General features: G+C 34.2%; 1 protein-coding gene across 1 annotated transcript in view; it reads right to left on the minus strand.

Moving 5' to 3' along the window:
* The window catches only part of LOC5571808, a 191,995-nt gene that overhangs the window by 155,178 nt on the left and 16,835 nt on the right, over window positions 1-19,982 (minus strand). Inside the window, exon 2 of the mRNA XM_021841423.1 lies at window positions 15,728-16,308. Coding sequence (XP_021697115.1) covers window positions 15,728-15,757 — 30 coding nt within the window. The 5' untranslated portion in view covers window positions 15,758-16,308. The remainder of the gene's footprint in view (window positions 1-15,727; window positions 16,309-19,982) is intronic.

Below are 19,982 nucleotides of genomic sequence, written 5' to 3' on the forward strand. Positions count from 1 at the left end.
TGGACCGCCCCTTATTTGGTGCAAATTCCAAGAGAATTTTTATACTACCTACCAATTGTAGAGTAATGAGAGACAAAAGTTAGACTGAGCAACAGTTTGTGTTCTCAACTTTTTTTAGCTAAACTCATAACAAATTTTATAAATGTTATGGTGGTTCGAGTGCTATTCAAGAGACTTATGCTACAAATATCATAGACATCGATAGAGACTTCAATAAGCAATAGCGATTACTGATTTTAGAAGTTCCATTGCATGTAATAAAATTTAAATAAAATATTGTTAGATTGTTGGGCTTAGCTAAGGATGTTTTGAGATGTTATAGTTTTTGTGTAAATGTTTGGAAACCAACTCTGACCATAAAGGGGCATCATTTCGAATCAGCGGGGCAAAGTTCGAGCCCTATATTATCTAATGAAAGAACTATTAAATTGCCTTAAACCTACAAAGAACCTTCACATTTAGTGAAATGCATCTGATCGTCTGAATAAAAGTACCGAAAATTCACATTTTACCACAGTTTTAAAAAAAAATGCTATTTTTGCTGTTTAGTGTAAATTTATGACCAAATTTAAGAATGTTTTCGATGCAAACATAATTTTACGGTAAGGAAAAGGTATTCTTGACATTGAAGTATCAATATTCGGCATTTTAGTTTGCGAACTTCTGCCCCACACTTGATTCGAACTCTTGCCACTTGTGACGGAACTTCGTTTAAGACAATCATTTTTAAAACTGTTATACCTGAAAAAGGGGAAATAACTTTCACAAGTTTGTTCAGCAACATTGTAGCCAATATATTGAAGATCCACTGTTTGTTATTTATTACTTTTTGAATTTTATTGTTTTTCCAAAAATATTGATTCTACCACTTTGGCCACACCTTACTTTAAATGTGTTATAACAACTGATGATATAAAATAAATTCACATTCTGTTATACTCTTGTTTCTTTCATCTGGTCGAGATGAATCGGAGTAGTTCTACATTTACAACTATTTCCAATTCAGACACCTTTACCTCCGTCCCTCAGCATGTCTTTTCCCCGCTTTAGACGATCGTGCTATGATGTGTGGAGGGCTAATTAGTACACAAAGGGAACATATCTCGCATAACTTGTGATATCGCCCTGAATACCATTGGTACGCTTGCACCTTGGGGCTGTCCATTTATTACGTAAGACAATTTTGGCGTTTTTGAGACCCCCTCCCCCATAATATTTTTTTTGTAAGAATATTAAAAATATTTTGTATGGCGCGTAATAATTCTCAAACTCCCCTGGTCCCATAAACCTTACGTAATTAATAGACGACCCCCTACATCGCCTCCACTTTTGTACGCTTATGCGCTATTGTATAAAAGTTTGTGTTCACTGAGATGTTTTGAGGCCGAACACCATAAGGCCGTATTCTTATTAACCGAAAGGTTCGTTAAGTCAGAAAAGTCGTTAGTCTGAATTATCTTAAGCAAAATGTCTTCATCTCGGATGCCATTCGGATGAATAAGATATGGAAAAAAAGATCGTTATGCCGAAAAGGCCTTTAGCTAGCAAAGCTTGTTAGACTGAAAGCGTAGGGCCGAAAGGTTTTAAAACCGAAAGGCCATTAGGGTGAATGACGGCAGTCCGAAATGGACAGGAATCGCCATATATCTGAAAGCTCAAGTTATACAGTGTTGGAAGTAAAAAAGTAAACAAATGTGGATTTTCATACAAATTGTCATTGCTGTAATGATCCGAATGACATGAAATTTTGGCAGCGAACTGAAAATAACGTGAATTTGCCATTTTTGCTGGATTGGAACATTATAATTCATATAACTTGAAGCTTCAGAGTCTAGACGGTTCCAAATTGAATTCAAAAAGGTAACAACACCAATTTGAAATAACTATCAGAAATATATTTCAAAATCATCTCATATTTGCTTGTGCTAGGGCTGTCCTGGATTACATATGGGAGATAAAAAAACATCCGAGACAATTTATTTCTCAACTTACAAGACAATGATTACTTTTTTATTTCCAAATTGAAACCGCCCAAAAGTTTAGGGCATGTATATGTTTTTTTTTTAATTCTTCAAATCTGGAAAAGTGGTAGTTTCAAGTTATTACTTGCTCACCGCCATAATCCCATGTCGCTCGAACTACAGGCCTCCAAACATGAACATTTAATATGAAAATTGGCATTTGTTTACTCCTTTTTATTTCAAACACTGCTAGTGCATATTACTAAGGCGAAGGCTCGTCAGGCTTGTAAAACGATCCGTTTCACTTAGAGTTGTTTTGTGTAAAAACGTTTTACATAAATACGTAATTGGACTTGAAATTAGGCCAAAATATACCATAATAAGGTACCGTGGGGTAAGTGGATACAGAAAAATCAATAGTTAACTTCATTATGATGTACAGCTAACGTGAATAATGTAACTCAAACTTTTTTTCTGTGGATAACAAATAAGGGACTATTATACTTCAAATCGTCATTTATTTCGATTTTTCTGATTGTTATGTATTGAGTATGAGAGACTTAAAAATTTGCGCCAAATGATCTACTTGCCCCACCTTGGTGGGGTAAGTGGATCATCTTTAAAAAAAAATCTGTTCTCGAAACAAATGTAGTGTGATTATGTTTAATAAGAATGATTTTACCCACGCTCTTGTTATTAGTGCTACTTATGTTACATTTTAATACTTTAAAATTAAAAAGTATTTTTATTAAATCAAAATATTATAAAAAGTATGTATATATTAATTCATACTAATATGAACAAAAAAAAAACATTGTAACTAGAATAATTTGGAGAAAATTCTTCCTTTTATACGCATAAGTTATACAGAAGTATTGTAGGATTATTCTTAAAGATATTTTCGAAAAACACTCATGGTTTAAAAACATTAGTTACATTTACTTTTGAATAACAAACTGAAATCCTTCTATTTTATTTATGAATATATGTGTATCATCTGTCTAGAACAATTTATATGGTCAAATAAAGTACGATACTATGCTTTCGATTGGAAAATAAGTATATTTTGCTCTTTTACAACTCAGCTTAGATAAACCACGAAAAGTTTCGTGTGAATTTTGATTTTATTTTTCTTTTAATATTTTTTTATACAAGAAAGGGTAAAAAAAAACTTTTAGGTGGATTAATTCAAATTTTCTATGGCCAATTTGACAAATTCAAGCTTTGAATGGAACAAAATAAAGGAAAACAACATATGCGGATATTATAGCTTATTAAATTTCTCGTGAGCAGTCTGCCAATAAATCATAATTATTCTTGATCCACTTACCCCACCCCATTAAAAAGTAGGGGTAAGTATACCATGTCCAATATATTTGTATTTATTTCTAAAAATGACATATTTTTCATTGTGATTCATTCAATTAGAGCTGAAATGCTCACCATGTGTCGAAAAAAATAATAGAATTCGATTTTAGACAAAGATACAATGAATTTTTGATTGATGGAAAACAATTTTCAAATTAATTACTTTTTGCAGCTAACAAGTTTGCTTGTGTTAATAGTTCTGTTTGATCTTTCGACCTTGACACTTGCTTTTCCCGGAGCAAGCGACGAGGGCAGGATCAAACATGTCGCGCGTCGGTCTCGTAAGTGAAAAAGTGGCGTGATTGGTGAGTTCGGTTGGAGTAACTGAAAAAGTGCCGCGATCGGTTAGTTCTGTTTGATCCTTCGACCTTGACGCTTGCTCCTGGGCAGTGCGTCAAGAAAGCCCGAACAGTTTTTTTTTATTCTTTTTGGGTCGCACGCATATTTTTTTTTCCTGAGTGCTTTTTTATAGCCGAGCAAACGAGTGAAGCCGAAAGTGGATTGTGGCTGCTCTGTCAAGGATAACGGATTAATTGGTGAGCTCGTTTCATGCTACTATTTCTAATCTATAAAATATGTATGACTGTACATTCAATCGTTACAATGGTGGGATGTAAATATGATTTTTCAACAAACTATGGATGGTTCGTCACTGTGAGTGTCGACACAAACTCTGATTCATGATTTATTTATGTTTAACATTTTTTTTTTTCAGAACACCTCTTATATACCTTTATTTTTGTAATTAAAAAAACTTTGAATGGTTCGACACTACAAGTGTAGACTTGCGAAAGGTTCACTTTATTCAACAAACTTTGGATGGTTCGCCACTGTAAGTGTCGGCATAATTTTCCTCTACATAGAAATTGTTCATATCAAATGAAAATATTATATTTACGTATAAGCATGTATATATCTCACAAATCATTGTTTATCATGGTCTAATCGCTTATCAAAGTGAATCATATGACCCAACGATCCTCCCCATTAACAAGCATCCCTCCCAGTAACCTTTGTGGAGATGCAGAGGCAAACACGGTCTCCAAAAAGCACAGGTTACACACTAACATCCCTTCCCCCAATCCCACCTGACTGCAAGGACGTGGCCGGCGCCGTTATCGACCCTGTATAAATAGAGGCACTGAATTATGCACACTGAAGAAGATTATGGCCAATCCCAGCCGAACTTCTAGTTGATTCTTTGTGCATTTTCACTGACTTCGGTCAATCACGGAATAGCAACCATTGATATGTGTGGTCAGTCTAAGCTAAGCTAAGCTAAGCTAACAAGTTTGCTTGTGTTAGTGTACGTGTAGTTCCAGTTTTGCAATAGTTTCAGTATGGGCGTAAGAATATAACCTAAAACGAAGCAATGGTGCGAAAACATTCAACATATTCAAGTATTTATGCTTTATATTGACAAATGATCCACTTACCCCACTGCTACACTTCCCCCACTGTACCTTATATTTATATTTCGGTTTTAGAGATCTTGAAATAGATGAGAGATAGAATTATTTTGCTTTGAAGAAGCGGCAAGGTTGAAAATACTCAAAAATATTAACTGCTTCTAAATCCTGTAATTGTAATAAAATGCAGAATAATGGAATTTTGATGAAGTTGATTTTGTAATAGGGAAAGAAACATGTTTATGAAAATGTACTAATTTACTATTCACTCGTAATTTTTCAAACATTTTTGTATAGTACTTGCCATTTATTGAATTCGTCCAAATTGGACACGACATATATATGATGACTGTTTCAAAAAGCACCACTATGTTGTTTGTCCAGGATATGTACAGCACTTGAAGAGCTCTTAAGTACTTTTCTGGATTTTTAAATATATTTAGTTCCCAAGAATTGTTTTGGGACTATTACCATGTTTCCAAGACATTTCCGATAAAGTCGTTGAAACGAAAACTCATCATGATTTTGCGTATAAAAGCTTGCACTCTTTATTCTAGTAAGATGAACAAAATAAATCCAGCGAGAAACTCAAAAGATAACTCTGAGAAACAATTAGGAACTTGTCTGTCATATAAAATATAAGTACAAATACTCTTTTTCGTTTTAGTAACCCGACCAGTGGATAACAACAAAATTGTAGCACAACTATATCAAGATTTGTTTCAAATAAAACATTTTGTTTCATTTTTGCTAGAAGCACTTTGAGTTGGAAATTATAACATGATTAAATCAAAATCAGTTATAATAACAAAGGCTGTTTCATATTTATTTCAATTTAAAATTTCATTATAACACAATTTGTTATAAAAACTTTGAGAGCAATTGATTATAACAAATTTTGTTATAATTCAGTTATAGAAAGTAACACAATGAGTTATATTTTTGTTAAAATTACGGGTAGGCAGTCTTTAGGGAATTGGAAATGCTGGGTAATTTTTGTTTTCCGAATCGTTGGACCCTTTTCAAGAGCTCAACTTGTATGGTTTTGCTTAGCCAATATTTAAAACAACATAACCCCAGCTGTTATTCATACCAAAGATTTCAATCGAAATCCAGTGAGAATCTTCCTAGGAAGCGTTCTTGTTTTCAATAATATGTATGATAAGAAATATGTTATATATTTGTCTCACCAGGGATCAAACTTAGTATCAGTATGCAAAAAATATCACTTAATGACTACCAAAGCGTCTGTCAATGATTTTACCAAGAATTATGCCATGAAATAAGAGACCTTGGGAATAGACGAAGCTACAATGCTATGTTTTGTTGAAAAAGTCGTGGTTCGTTTCTTAGGCATAGAGTGTCATTCTTGTCACACATATTCAAAATGGCAACTATGGCGAAAACAACTTTCAGTTTAAAAAAAGTGTAGAGGCTCTCTTTTCACACTTAGCTTAGAAGTAGGCTTTTTTATATTAGGGATGTAATGCCTAAATGGAGTAGATAGTAGATAACAGTTCAATATTACAGAATCGTGTACTTTTTACCTGTAAACTTTCCAAAAGTTTAGACCGGAAACGCTGAAAAGTTACAAGTTGCAGCTATTTACAGTGTTTCAACTATGCTTGCCGATGTTTTGAAAAGCTATTTATTTGTGAAATTATCGTAGTGTCAAATTCGAGATGGAATCGAAGTCAAGAGCATGCAGTATGCGCATAAAGTAAAACGGGAGTAGGTAAAGATCAAATTGCTAGTTATTACGAGTATGAAATTATTCGAAGTGTACCAATTATACAAGAGATTATTTCAGCATCAACAAAAATAAGGCGTTATTGCTTTCATTAATAACATCTTTCTTCAAAGTTAGAAACGGTCATGGACTCAATCCAAACCAACTATTAAAAAGAAGGTAATGTTCTCTTTCTAATAGTCATGGCTGGGCATGTATACGCATCCCCAGCGCTATTAGTGAAAGAAAATAATCTTTTTTGAATTGTAGTATTCAGCAATACGAAGGAAGTTTGAATAGTGAAATGCGAACAAGACAAAGTAGTTGGAAATCTTTACTTAGAATTTAACCATCTTCCATATTTCTGTATATAATCGTGAATATACGTATCGGTATCTCGTTTCGTATAACTTTTTTTTCTATATCAATGTCGATTATTCAGAGGATTCATTGATGATTGTTCAAAGTAGAAGCCATGGTTTGAGTTAAATGTGAAATATACGAGCTGACAAGTGTTTCGATTACTTGCAATTTCTGGATGTGCACTTGAACATTCAAGTACTCGGAAAATTAAGTCTTCTTGAACCTGTGTACAGAAATGGTAATGGTATGGCATGACTATTAACAGCTCCGTGTCTTCCGGAGTTCATCATACTGTCCGCAATCCACCGCTGAAATCGATCTCATTCTATAATTGTTCCCAATCATCATTTTTGCTAAAATTTCCTTATGATAATGACAAGCCTGTTTCCTCCCGTAATTGTTGATCATCTGCATCCATCCATTAGTGGTGCGGCATCTTCACGCCGCCGAAGAGCACACGATCGTCCAAATACTCGCAATTACCTCGAATAAATGCCCTATCAATGGATAATGATTCCCGCTTTATCGGAAAACTCCTGAACAGGCAATCACGTGCCGCTTGGATTGGAGATTGGCATTTTTTTACTCATCGAAAATTGTGATGATGACATTGATATCCGATGCGTTCTGCCTTGAAGCAACGCCAAGCCGCATTTTTGTAACTCATCTTCAAAATCAATCATCTTCCACTTCTATGGATTACAGCGAATTTACACTAGAATTGTGGTAGAATCGTGTATTGGTCTCTAGCGAACTATTCGAACAGCGTCGGAGCGATGTCGACCTCGCACTCAGTGGTTTACATAATTCCTGCAACAAACAATTGTTGACCTACAAATTAGCGGTGCGCACGCGAAACAAGCCTTATGACATAAGGATCCTCCTTCGCACCATTATCGCTAGTAAGTATTCCCATGCTGGCTGATGGCTTGTTTATGATGCTGCACGAACCTCGCGATGTGTACAAAGTGTGGCTTGGAGGTCGTTTGGCATCCATCATTATCGGTGACTCTATGCCATCCATCAACACCCGCCTCCCGCAGATTTTAGAGCTCTAACATGATCCTCGTCATTGGTTTGGACGAGATGGGATTGTACAGTATTGGACGATTGGTTTGTAACTTCTAAGATTTTCCATACAAAATGGTCAATTGTGGTAGGCTAGATCTCATTGTCTTATGAACTGGTTTGAATGAAATTTTGCTTCTACTTCAGATGTAACTAGGATTTTAACATATTTTCGTGTTTTTTTTTCGACCCCCGATTTTTCTTATTATACCAACTGACCGGATTCGATTATCATTAATTCTTAAAGATTCTCAGACAAATATCCTGAATTGAAAAATATCAGCAATAAATGGAGAAATATAGAAGGAATTCTTGATGACGTGTCTCCAGTATAACATCAAGATTTATCATATAACTTCTAGAAAAGTGTCTTCATAATTCTCCACAAAAAATCTTTATTTGAATTTTGGTAGCTAACTGTAATATAAAGTGGGTAAAGCTATATTTTGCTTTCATTAAAACCTCTGTAACTATTGCAATTCATCGTCGTTCTCAGAGAAGTTTCAGAAAAAAAGTGAGTTAACCTCGTTAAATCTCCACTAGTTTTTTGGTGTATATGGACTTGTACAGGAAATGAAGGTTAATTATTCGTAGGCAATCCTAAAAAAACATTGGGTGAATGCATTCATTTGTTCAAAGTATAAGTTACACACGTCTTCAGCCATCTCAAATTTCTAGGAAATGATCAAATGATTTCTCATATCGAACAGATATTTTTTTCTTGATTCATATATTCTTTTAAAAGTGATTGACATTCACAAAAAAATCAAACATTTCCAGTCATCTGTTCCACTTGACTTAATTATTCTATTTCCATGTTATTTTAATGACAATGTAAAACGTTTTCACCTTTCTACTCACAGTTCTAAAACAATTTTAGGATTTTCTGGCAGTCCTACAACGGTCTCATTTTGTTTGATAATCTTTTTGAAGTCTGTAAGCTTCCACCAAAAATTCAGAAATAATATAAGATTTTTTCCTTATCGAAGTCCCAATTTCCCCCCAAATTCCAAGAAGACTTATTTGAGAACTCCTCAGAAAAAAATCTGATATTAATTAATTGAAGGAAGGATATAACGATATTCCAATGTTCACCAGAAATTCCCATTTTGCTGTCACTTTTGGAAGAATAAAATAGTCTAATGGGTAGACGAAACCTGATAAATTGGATGAGAGCAATCTGGTGGTGGATGTGATTGGAACTACCAGCTTACATTGTTTTTTAAACACTGTTTTCGAATTTTTCAAATTTATCATGAGAGGGAAAAGGAGGGTCTGAAGGCAGAAAAAATGGCCACGTAGTTCATGAACGACCCCTATTGAATATAACTACAGTTCTGCTTCGAAGCCTTTCCTTCAATTCTGGAATTTTTGAAAAAATCACTTTACTCAATTTATTAGTTTTGCAGTCGTGTAAAAAAACGGATTTTTCAATTCGAGTTATGTCTCAATTTTTGTGAAAAATTCATACAAAACGATCAATTAATAATTCAGATCTTACCCATTAAACCACCACAATCCACCAACACATAGGTGGTTGATTACGATCTGAGCTGATCGCATGATTTGTCGTAAAAACTTAACCGATACACAATGTGTTGTTATTTGAATAGCATCCAAACCATTGATTTCAGCAATATGGTTTGTTCGGAAAAGTTTCTTGTATAGTGCATCTTTTGATGCAAAAATTTGAGTGATTTATCATTTTTTTTTTATTTCATAGTTTTCATATAAACATAGGGGTCTTGCACAAAATATGTCACGGAGGTGGTCAAGCCAAGCGTGACAAACCTTACAAAATGTTTGCATTCCTCATACAAAAAACGTGACAATGGTGGGGAAGGTGGTCGAAAAGGTTGAAATTTAGGCGACCCAGTTTATTTTCGTATACAAGAGAATAAAAATGGATACCTAGTTATGATTAAGACTTAAAAGCCAAATTATTGATAATGTGTATGTTGAATGCGCTTTTCAAAACTATTAGACCTCTTACTCTAAATTGCAAGTTGCATTATACAGCTCTATTCCTTTCAAAATCGGATGAAGCTAGAAAAGTCGTGATAGCGCCCTGTGAAAGCGAATTTATTATTCGTTTTACAAAAGCAAATCAGTGTTGCTAGATTAACAATTTCAAAATCACTGTATTTATTTAACAAAGAAAACTATATATAAACCAGGTACTCCAGTCTACTTTTTTGTTTCTCTATTGAGATTCTGCTCTTCTTCTTTCTGGCGTTACGTCCCCACTGGGACAGAGCCTGCTTCTCAGCTAAGTTTTCTTATGAGCACTTCCACAGTTATTAACTGAGAGCTTACTATGCCAATGACCATTTTTGCATGCGTATATCGTGTGGCAGGTACGATGATACTTTATGCCCTGGGAAGTCGAGAAAATTTCCAACCCGAAAAGATCCTCGACCGATAGGATTTAAACCCACGACCCTCAGCTTGGTCTTGCTGAATAGCTGCGCGTTTACCGCTACGGCTATCTGGGCCAGATTCTGCTCAGAGGGTTCGAATACATTAAAAAAAGTTAAAAAGAATGATGAATCACGATGCTTTAATCGATAGAATAAACGTTGGATGGATATCAGGGGTGTATGTAAAGTAGTTGAAAAATCTGCAATAACAATATAACATTGGGGTACAATTTTCAGCAAAATAATTCTTTACGAATCCTTGAAATTAACATGAACAGGTGAATGAATTACAAATTGCATTGAGTTTTGTGAAATTTTCAATTGACTCTTATTTGTTTTCGAAAATATCAGTATGTTTCAGATTTTTATAAAAAATATCCATGCAGTTTAACTAAAAATCTTGGCACATGTTTGCGACAATAACTAGCAAACTAAAACATTTTTACTTTGTTTTATTCTCAAAATTTACGAAATACCTACTTAAAGTGAAGATGAATCGAAGCCAAACTTCAAATTTTCAAGAGCACAAATCTGGAGAACGGAACACCCGTTTGAGCTGAAAACATAATCAATTGGTCACCACCAGATAGTGACGAATGTTTCGTTCGCCAGATTTGTGCTTTTGAACATTTGAGGTTTGGCTTCGATTTATCTTCACCTTAAATCTCCTATTTGTCCCAAAACAATTGTCAGCAAAATGTTGTACACGTCACAAATTACTTTACTGTTGGTTTTAAATTTGAACAGCTTTTCATGAAGCGTGCGCTGAAAGATTTCTTATTTAAATCTAATTTAAGCATTCTTTAGTGATTTTATGTTATTTTTTGTAGGTTATTGGAGTTGCTGGCAACACTGCATTAAAAATGCTGGCAACACTACACAATGGTCTAGACACAGAAAAAATGTCTTCTCTGTACTCGTTGATTTTAGAGGTATGATTTTTGAATCATCTTTTTTTTTTGTTTGAGGAAATGTGTGGCTGCGTTCTACTGCCAACTTTTAGAAAACTTTTTTCATGAACAATTCTGCCGTATACCCTTTTCATATAATTCTTCAATTGAGCTGACCCGTCCATAAACCACGTGATCATTTATGGGAGGAAAGGAGCGTAATGACCCTTAACTTAGGGTATACCCGTAAAACCAGTTTTTTTGGTTTAAATTTTTTGATTACAGTTTTACAATGTAGTTTTCAGAAGAGTTGTAAAGGAAGTAATGATGCACATCTTTGTTGAACATTGCAAGTTTGTAATTCTTGTGATTTTGAGTTTATAAGAAAATTTTGATGAAAAACTATGAAATCTCCAGACGCCTATAATTCATGGAATTGGCTCGAAAAAAAAATTGTCTTCTAACGGTATTCGAAAGGTCGTACATTGAGCAACAAACGCTTCAAAAACTGTGGGAACGTAATTTTTGTAAATTGAAAAAGATCGCCTAAAAATACACTTGACAAACTCGAAATGCACTCGGAACCCATGAGATTTTAAAGTTATCGGTGTGCTGCCTTCAGCGAATTTGTTTCATATGTGCCGAAAGAAAAAAATCCAACTAACTTCTTGAGTCAGAGGCATCTAAAAATTTCATAGTTTTGCACTTAAATTTTCATATAACATTACAAACTTCTGAAAACTACATACAAAAAAAAAAACAAAAAAGTCAAACCAAAAAACTGATTTTTCGGATCCATTCCAAGCTGAAATTTTCAGAATTTATTTACTTTGCTTGTATGAAGAGTAAAGTCGTTAGATCAAAAGTGGCTTCAAAAAATTTGTTCATGAAAACGTTTTTTAAAATTTCGCAGAAGAACGTAGCCTCAAATTTCCGTCATCAAAAAAATTTGATTCTTATTCTAAACCTAAATAAGGGTCATCATATTCAGCTTTTTCAAAGAAGATGCAAAACTCAATTGATATCAACGAGAACAGAGAAAACACTTTTTTTCCTACTAAAGCATCGATTCGGACCATTGTGCATGGTTATCATGAAGTTCAAGGCACCGTTGGTATTTACACAATGTGCAACTGTGCTGTCGATGCAATGAAATCGGAAGAGTTATATTTAGTTGGTTATGTGATCACATTTTATTATGCTGGAATAAATCTTGAATTTTTCTTATGTCATTTTTAATCAGAATGTGTTGAAGGAGGAAGCAATAAATAATAAAATGGCAATTCAGGAATATCCCACATTTATAAATCTTAATTACAAAAAAAAAAAAAAAATCTGACAAACATATACTGATCAAACCAAAATTTTTAATTAATTATTCATTGAAATCAATCTGTAGATTGATAAGAAATCGTTACCTTGAGATAATTCGCACTTATATTGGTTTTGTAATGCAAAAAACTAAAATTTTGAAACTTATGTTTATAATTTTAAAAAACTGATGCAACATAAGTTTAATTTAAGATCACGTGTATTGTCATTAGAAATGTCAAAGTTAATAAAAAAAATTACTATTTTTTTCTGTGAACTATAGTATAGGTGATTGAAGTAAAATATTTAGTAATGTTTCTGACACACAGGTGTTTTATATTAATATTTCTTTCCACAAATGTGAATCAATTTTACAATTGAAGATAGTGAAGTTTGTCAAAAGACATTGGTATTTAGAAAGAATAAACACATCTTAATGAAAAAAGAGAACACCCGACACCGTAAAATGTCAAAAAAATTGGACTTGCAGTTTCATTTACTAGCGTTCTTACTTGACCCAATCTCACCCCCATTTTTGATGTTTTAGACACCAAACCGAAAAAAAAATTGTTTGTTGAAAAATCAAATAGATTCCGGAAAATACGTGTGAAGTATATTGAAAAGACTTTCATCCTTCAACTTATATAACAATAGAGGTTAAAGTACATGTGTGATACTTTGTACAGGAGAAATTTAATGTTGTAAATTTTATCTATTTTCAACATACAAGTTTATCGATATAGTAAACAAAAACTACTATTTCTAAAAATGTTTATTGTGATGAATTACGTGTAATTATATGTTCCCTAACATATAAATTATTAATTTTAGTAATATTAGCGTTATTGGCCGAAATATTTTATAAATAATATTTTTTCCGTTTTGACCCAATCTTACCCCCTAGACCCATTGTCACCCCCATCGACGGTATCTCAAAAAGTATATGAGACGGAAATATCGTTTCTTCATCAATGTTGTTCAAATCAGAAATTTCTACAACTTTGTCGAAGTCATCATATGTCTATCTTCGGAGATTGAACTTCAGTGATGTACTAGCCGTATGCCGTATGTTACAAACAAACGCCTATCTAAATATTTTGAAAAAAAAAAAAGAAAACTGCCTCATTGCTAATGGGATGATGTTGTTTAATATACCAAGAAACTTCTTACTACAAATAAAAATATCGACAAATTAAAACACTGTGTAATGATAATACAGCGCAACAAAAAAGACATTTTTGCGTGTCTCAAGGATCAAATTATGTGTCTCTTGTAGATTTGGAGTTGCTGTGTCTGATGCCGTTCTCAGAAATTGTCTGGTCGCCAAAATTGTACAAAACACTGTTTTATAGTTGTTCACATGAAATTTAGAGTATGACTTATCACACTTTGTTGTGATCTAATCCACCCAGCATGCAAAATATGACTTTAACTGTCATTTCAGATATAATTTGGTTGAAATTGCACAATAAAATTTAGATTAAATCGATTTTTCCAACATGCTTCCAGTCTTCATACAAAATTCTTTGTTTCTCTTTTGCTGAATACAATACTTTACGAAACCACCGAAAAATAACTTTTGATCATTAAAAGTATCATGAACTTTGTTGATAATAACTGTACGAATTCTGTTGCACATTAATAAATCGCCATACAAGCTGGCAAACTTGCATGCAAGTTGACTGAAATACTCGAATTTTACATTTACAAAGGGAAATATATAAAAAACTAGGCGTGCTATGATATATTTGAAAACGAGGGGGACGGACCTGGTGTAGTGGTTAGAACACACGCCTCTCACGCCGAGGACCTGGGATCAAATCCCATCCCCAAGATAGTCACTGAAAAAAAAAGTTCTAGTGATGACTTCCTTCGGAAGGGAAGTAAAGCCGTTGGTCCCGAGATGAACTAGCCCAGGGGTAAAAATCTCGTAAATAAAGATAGAAAAAAAAAGACTTGAAAACAACAATGGATTAAGCAACCCTTAATCTAGTAAATAGTGGTATTTTCGTGCTTGAGACAAAAACGTGTTCCGCAGTGTAATATTTGCAACCTTTATCTACCGAGCTAACCACTTGCTACAATGAATGCGCAAGACCGAAGGTAAAACAGCAGAGTTTGCAATGTTTCTTCTTTTTGTCTCCGCCTCGGGTATGACTTGATCACACACAACCAATAAGCCGGTATGCAAATCATCTGCCGAATGGACTGCGTGAAAATGATGAACATAAATACAGTTTAGCCACTTGCGTATTGGTAGTTGGTTGTTACCTGTTGGTAGTTGCTGTTGGAAATGTTTGACACAGAAACCAATAATCATTTCTGTTGAATGAACTCTGATTGGGCCGTTTACACTGGGGTGAGGAGAAACAGTAGCTATTGGTAAATAATGAGAGGTCGTAAACGAAAAGTGTTGCGACTCATATGTCAAATGTTAGAGTGTTATGCAAAAACATGATTGCACCTGGTAGTTTTTTTTTGAACATGTGCAAAAGTTAAGATTTGTGATTCGACTCGTATGAGAATGCTTTATGAATTTGCTATTTCTGAATTTCGCTAGCATTAAAATAAAACAGGTAGCAATTTAAAGAACACTTTATGCCAATGTTGACTATGTGATTGCAGAATTGATGAAAGTAGTATATGTTCGACTCTTCTTTTTTTAGAAAAGGGTGTCACTACTCCACTACTAACAGTGCAGCCTTGTACTTATCACGTAGCTGCCATCTATCAAACAAACTACTCCACCCTCTCGTTCGCTCAAGCTTGGCGTTGCGCTTTCGCGCACTTACCCACGCTAGAAAGAAGCAGCTCGTTGCCTCCAACAAACCTTACATCACATAGAGCTGGAAAGACTGCACTAAGGGCGCACAGGTGGTCAAAAATCGTAGAAAATAATTGTTCTGGTAGGTTCTATTGAAATATTCCTGGATTCTTCTGTGAATTTCTTGATACAGTATGCAAAATTTATTTTTTAGGGATAAAAATGCAAAGCAAACACAGCGCGTTAGTTGAATGAAATGTACTATATTATCGTAATATTTAATATAGATCTTTATTTACTTTTTAAATGCTTACTGAAAGAACTATCTCAACAGAACATTAAATTCGTATCATAAAATTCAAATCTATTTTTGGACGCCAGAGTACATAGAAACTGCCCATAGTAGACTTAGAGGATGATAGGTATAGTAGTTATTAAATTTACCTGCATAACCGCCGTTGTGTTAAAACTCATGCTTGACGATTCTGTTTGCTGCCTTGGCACAGCTGATGTTTTGGGCTGGATTTTTTCTGCTTCTAATTTCACGCCGCCCCTATGGCTCGTTTCCAAGATTGTATGCCGGTCGAATCCAACAAATCCTCCTTCTCCTCGTCTTGATCGGCTGTTGAAGTTTCTTCTATTTTGACCCCCTTTCTTCGTCAACACTGAGACACTCCTTCTCTACACTCACACGGCTCGGAGAGGGTTTTTTCTTCTTCGGCTTCTACAGATTTGGGCTGCAGCACGATACGCGCATTTTCCGATTGATTCGCTCGACAATGTGCAATTTTTCACCCTCTAGTTTTTCTTCTATTGCGGCAACCCCCCTAATGAGTTATGAACTTCAATGATGCGGCGGTGTTCGGTCGGTATCAATCACTCAGCCACACGCTCTGGGGCTGCTGTCGATTATTCAACGAAGGAGAGTTACCTACTTTTCAGCGATTTTTTTATGATCCTGGGCTGACATTTGATAGGTTTTTTTTGCAAATCTTCTTAGAAAATGGCAAACGATCATCAGATTGCTGTAGGAAAACGATCAAGATTTATTATTACTTTTTTTTCGATGTGGTAAAAATATTTGTTCAACACCTTCCATGGTGCTCTCCAGACCGTTGATATCAGAAAAAAAACTTCATTAAATCTCTGCTAATCAGTCGATTTTGATAACTAAACTGCATATCTTGGAAAAATACAAAAGAAACGTAGAGCCCATTTCGAAGCTACGCCCTATAATTTTAAAAATCTTAAAAAACTGGTTTTATGTTTCGTCATTATAATAAGGAATGTATAATCGAAGTTTGGCTTATTTGTACATCAATACTCAATCTCTAGACGGAATTCTAACACTTCAGTCTAACACACTGTTTTTTTCCTTTATTAACGAGATTTTCGGCCATTGGCCGGTTCATCTCGGAAAACACACTGTTGTATTGTGTACCGTAAAACGGGGTAACTTTGATAGTTTTTTCGAAGAAAACTTCAATATTTATGCATGCTGTTTCAAAGATTTACAATTTATATTTTTAAAACAAGTACTGACATCCTAGCTATCGATTGCACTTGATAGATTGCCAAAAGATTTATTCTGAATGGATATATAATTTTTCATATAATCGAAAGTCGGTTTTCTGTTTTGGGGTAACTTTGATAATAGAGTATAAATCGAACAAGATTGAATGAATCACGGAACATTTATAGGGCGTTGCATACCTCTAGGCGTTTATCGCTATATGGAAATTTCTGACTTAGATTACAAAAATGGTCCCAGTTTGTAAAAATGGTTTTCGCTAAGAGATTTGAGACCGAATTCATGTTCTACTATAACTAGGCTATCATGGGTAAGTGACGAACTCATTATGACTTTATTAAATAGTGGTCGTAGAACAGATTGTTTGTAAGCGTTGCAAAAATGCTAAAATCTTGTAAATTTTTGATATTTGCATAAAAATCCTCAAATGCACTTGATTTCAACAAAAATAGCTTTGACATGAAGTATCATACTAATACTCTTTACTTTTGCATTCATTTTCCTTAACTGATTGACAGAATCTTCGATATTTCGTTTACTATGTTGGGGGTCTCGCACTATCAAAGTTACCCGCATTATCAAAGTTACCCCGTTTTACGGTACTACACTTTTGGAAAATCAGTCTTTACAGCAGTACGGTAAACCGAGCGACAGCTGGAATGTTAAAATAGGATAAATCAGCAAATTTTGTAACGCTTGTTTCGAAACCTATCCGGTAAAAACATTAATTAAAAGAAGATTAATGTTGGCATTTAAATTCCGTTTATTGAAGTAGAATCTATTCAATGATAAATTCCAATTACATGAAGATTAATCTTAATAAAATCCTTTTGCAGGGGTTGAATTCTGAGAAAATTGAGAGTATCTCTCACTTATCGCTCTCTGTAGCAGGTCTAATGATACTTGGGTCTTAACAAAACAATATCTGTAATCACTCCATATCAAATGTATCTTTTCTGATGAGTTTTCGAGTCTTACTCTAGTTAACAATAAAAAAAAATTGGTTGACATTCGATGTAATCGGCGTGTGAAATGAAGGAAGTAACGACAGTCACTTTGAAGTTAAAGACAAACATGTCAAATCAAGCTTTGCAAATGCTTTGGACTTCTATGGAATAAAGCTATAATGGAAGGCGCAACTTAGTTTCAGAAACTTCCCAAAACGGAAATTTCGTGTAGTCTCCTGAATTAATATCAAAAAGAGAAAATTCAAAGTTTGAGCTTAAAATATTAAGCTTTAGGGGTGGTGCTAGCGACTTGACTGTTATTATTTTGAACAAATTTTGAATCCATTAGCACCATTCTCTTAAAAAAAGTTGTTTAGGTTTATTCAAAACTATAATTGAGGGGCCCAAGTGCAAAGGGGTATAAGTGACATTTTTGTCGGTTTTGTGTAACGTATACTGAAATATTCTACAGTGTACAAGCTTTCCAACGCTAATTTTAGGTAATCTTTACGTCCAACAAAAAAAAAATCACATAATTCGTGGAAGATTGACTTAATCTTTTGACTTAATTTTCAATTTTTTGTCTCTCATGCATTTTGTATGAAATGAAAAATTGCTGACAAAATTTCTAAGTCTATTTTCTCAAAACTAGCCTTTTGTCACATATGCCCATTTGTTTCTCCCCCCCTCCATTATCATATGTCACAATGTTCGATCTTATACCGAGTGATGCTGCCGTTGTCGGTATAAGATCGAACACACAAGTAGTTTTCTCTTTATTTTACTAAGCAATACACTGCCCATAACTGCAAAACAGTCACATACGACATTTTTGAACAATTGGAGTTAAAACCATGGAGAGTCATCAAATGATAAATACTTTCGATCAACTTACTAAAATCTGTGACATTGTTCTAGAAAATTCGAAAAAGTACCAAGTTGTTTTGTCACGTTGGTAATTATAACCGCATAACAGTCACATTGAGATTATAAATGAGCCTCGTAATGTGATATCAATGAAATTTTTAACAGAATTATTTTTTGACTGTTCACCTAGTATGCGATATGAGTTGTACAAAGTACCAGCCTCAAATAAGCACTTTTGAGTTTCTGGTAATTTTTAGAAATTTTAGTTTCCTCCCATACTGCCATAAAATGCACACTTGGTAGTCCATTTACTCAACGCTTACTTTTGTCGAATGCTACAAATATGCAGTTATGAGCAGTACACTGTACCCTCAATTTACGAACTAGATCGGAGGTTCGTAAATTGAATCAATGCATAAAACGAGGTTTTGCCTTTTGGAGTCTACTTGTAAGAAATTAATTTGTCTTAATTTAGAGAACTTATGCTCTTTTAGTATAATAACATATTATTGATGTATTTGTTCCTTAGTCAGGCTAGAATGTATACAAGTCTTCCAAGAGCTGTTTGGAGTTTGGGCATATGAATCACTTGAGTTAATGGAGATCAATTTATCTTTTTTATGTAGAAGAATCATTTGTTTTATCAGATTCGAATTTTGGTAACTAAGTTAGTAAAACCGGTGTTCCACTTCATCCAAAAACTTCCTGGAATTCATAGCTGCAATGTACTGACGTATTTAGCGAACCTTTGATGATCTATTCGTAGCAGTAAACTGAGTATTCTTATAATTTGTACCGATGTCCTAGGTCCTCCAAGGACTTCATCGAATATAAGCCTTAGGATCTACAAGCGTGATCAATGATCTATCGATTATGTTTTTAATGGCACAGTCTCTTAACCATTCGATTTGTACGGATGTTTTAAGTCTTCCAAGGACTAGGCCTTGGAATCTACGACCTTTATAAGTAATTTAAGGTAAGATTTCAAATACTCCAAAGGCTTTTAACTATTGATGTCCCTAATTATTCATATTAGTCAATGAATCCATTTATTTATTTGAAGTGATTTTATGCCATAACTAAATATCATCAATAAACAACTGTTTAAAGGCCTATATTCCGAGGATTCCTAGGAATTCCAAGAACATCTACACAACTCAATGCAATACGAGTTGTGTAGATGTTCTTGGAATTCTAAGGAATCCTCGGAATATAGGCCTTTATGCAGTTGTTTATTGATGATATTTAGTTATGGCATAAAATCACTTCAAATAAATAAATGGATCAATGTACTGATCTGTACTGAAGTTCTTGGTTCTTCAAAAACTCCATGTAATACAGGCCTCAGGATCTA

Source organism: Aedes aegypti, chromosome 2, assembly GCF_002204515.2.
Source record: "Aedes aegypti strain LVP_AGWG chromosome 2, AaegL5.0 Primary Assembly, whole genome shotgun sequence".
Taxonomy (NCBI): domain Eukaryota; kingdom Metazoa; phylum Arthropoda; class Insecta; order Diptera; family Culicidae; genus Aedes; species Aedes aegypti.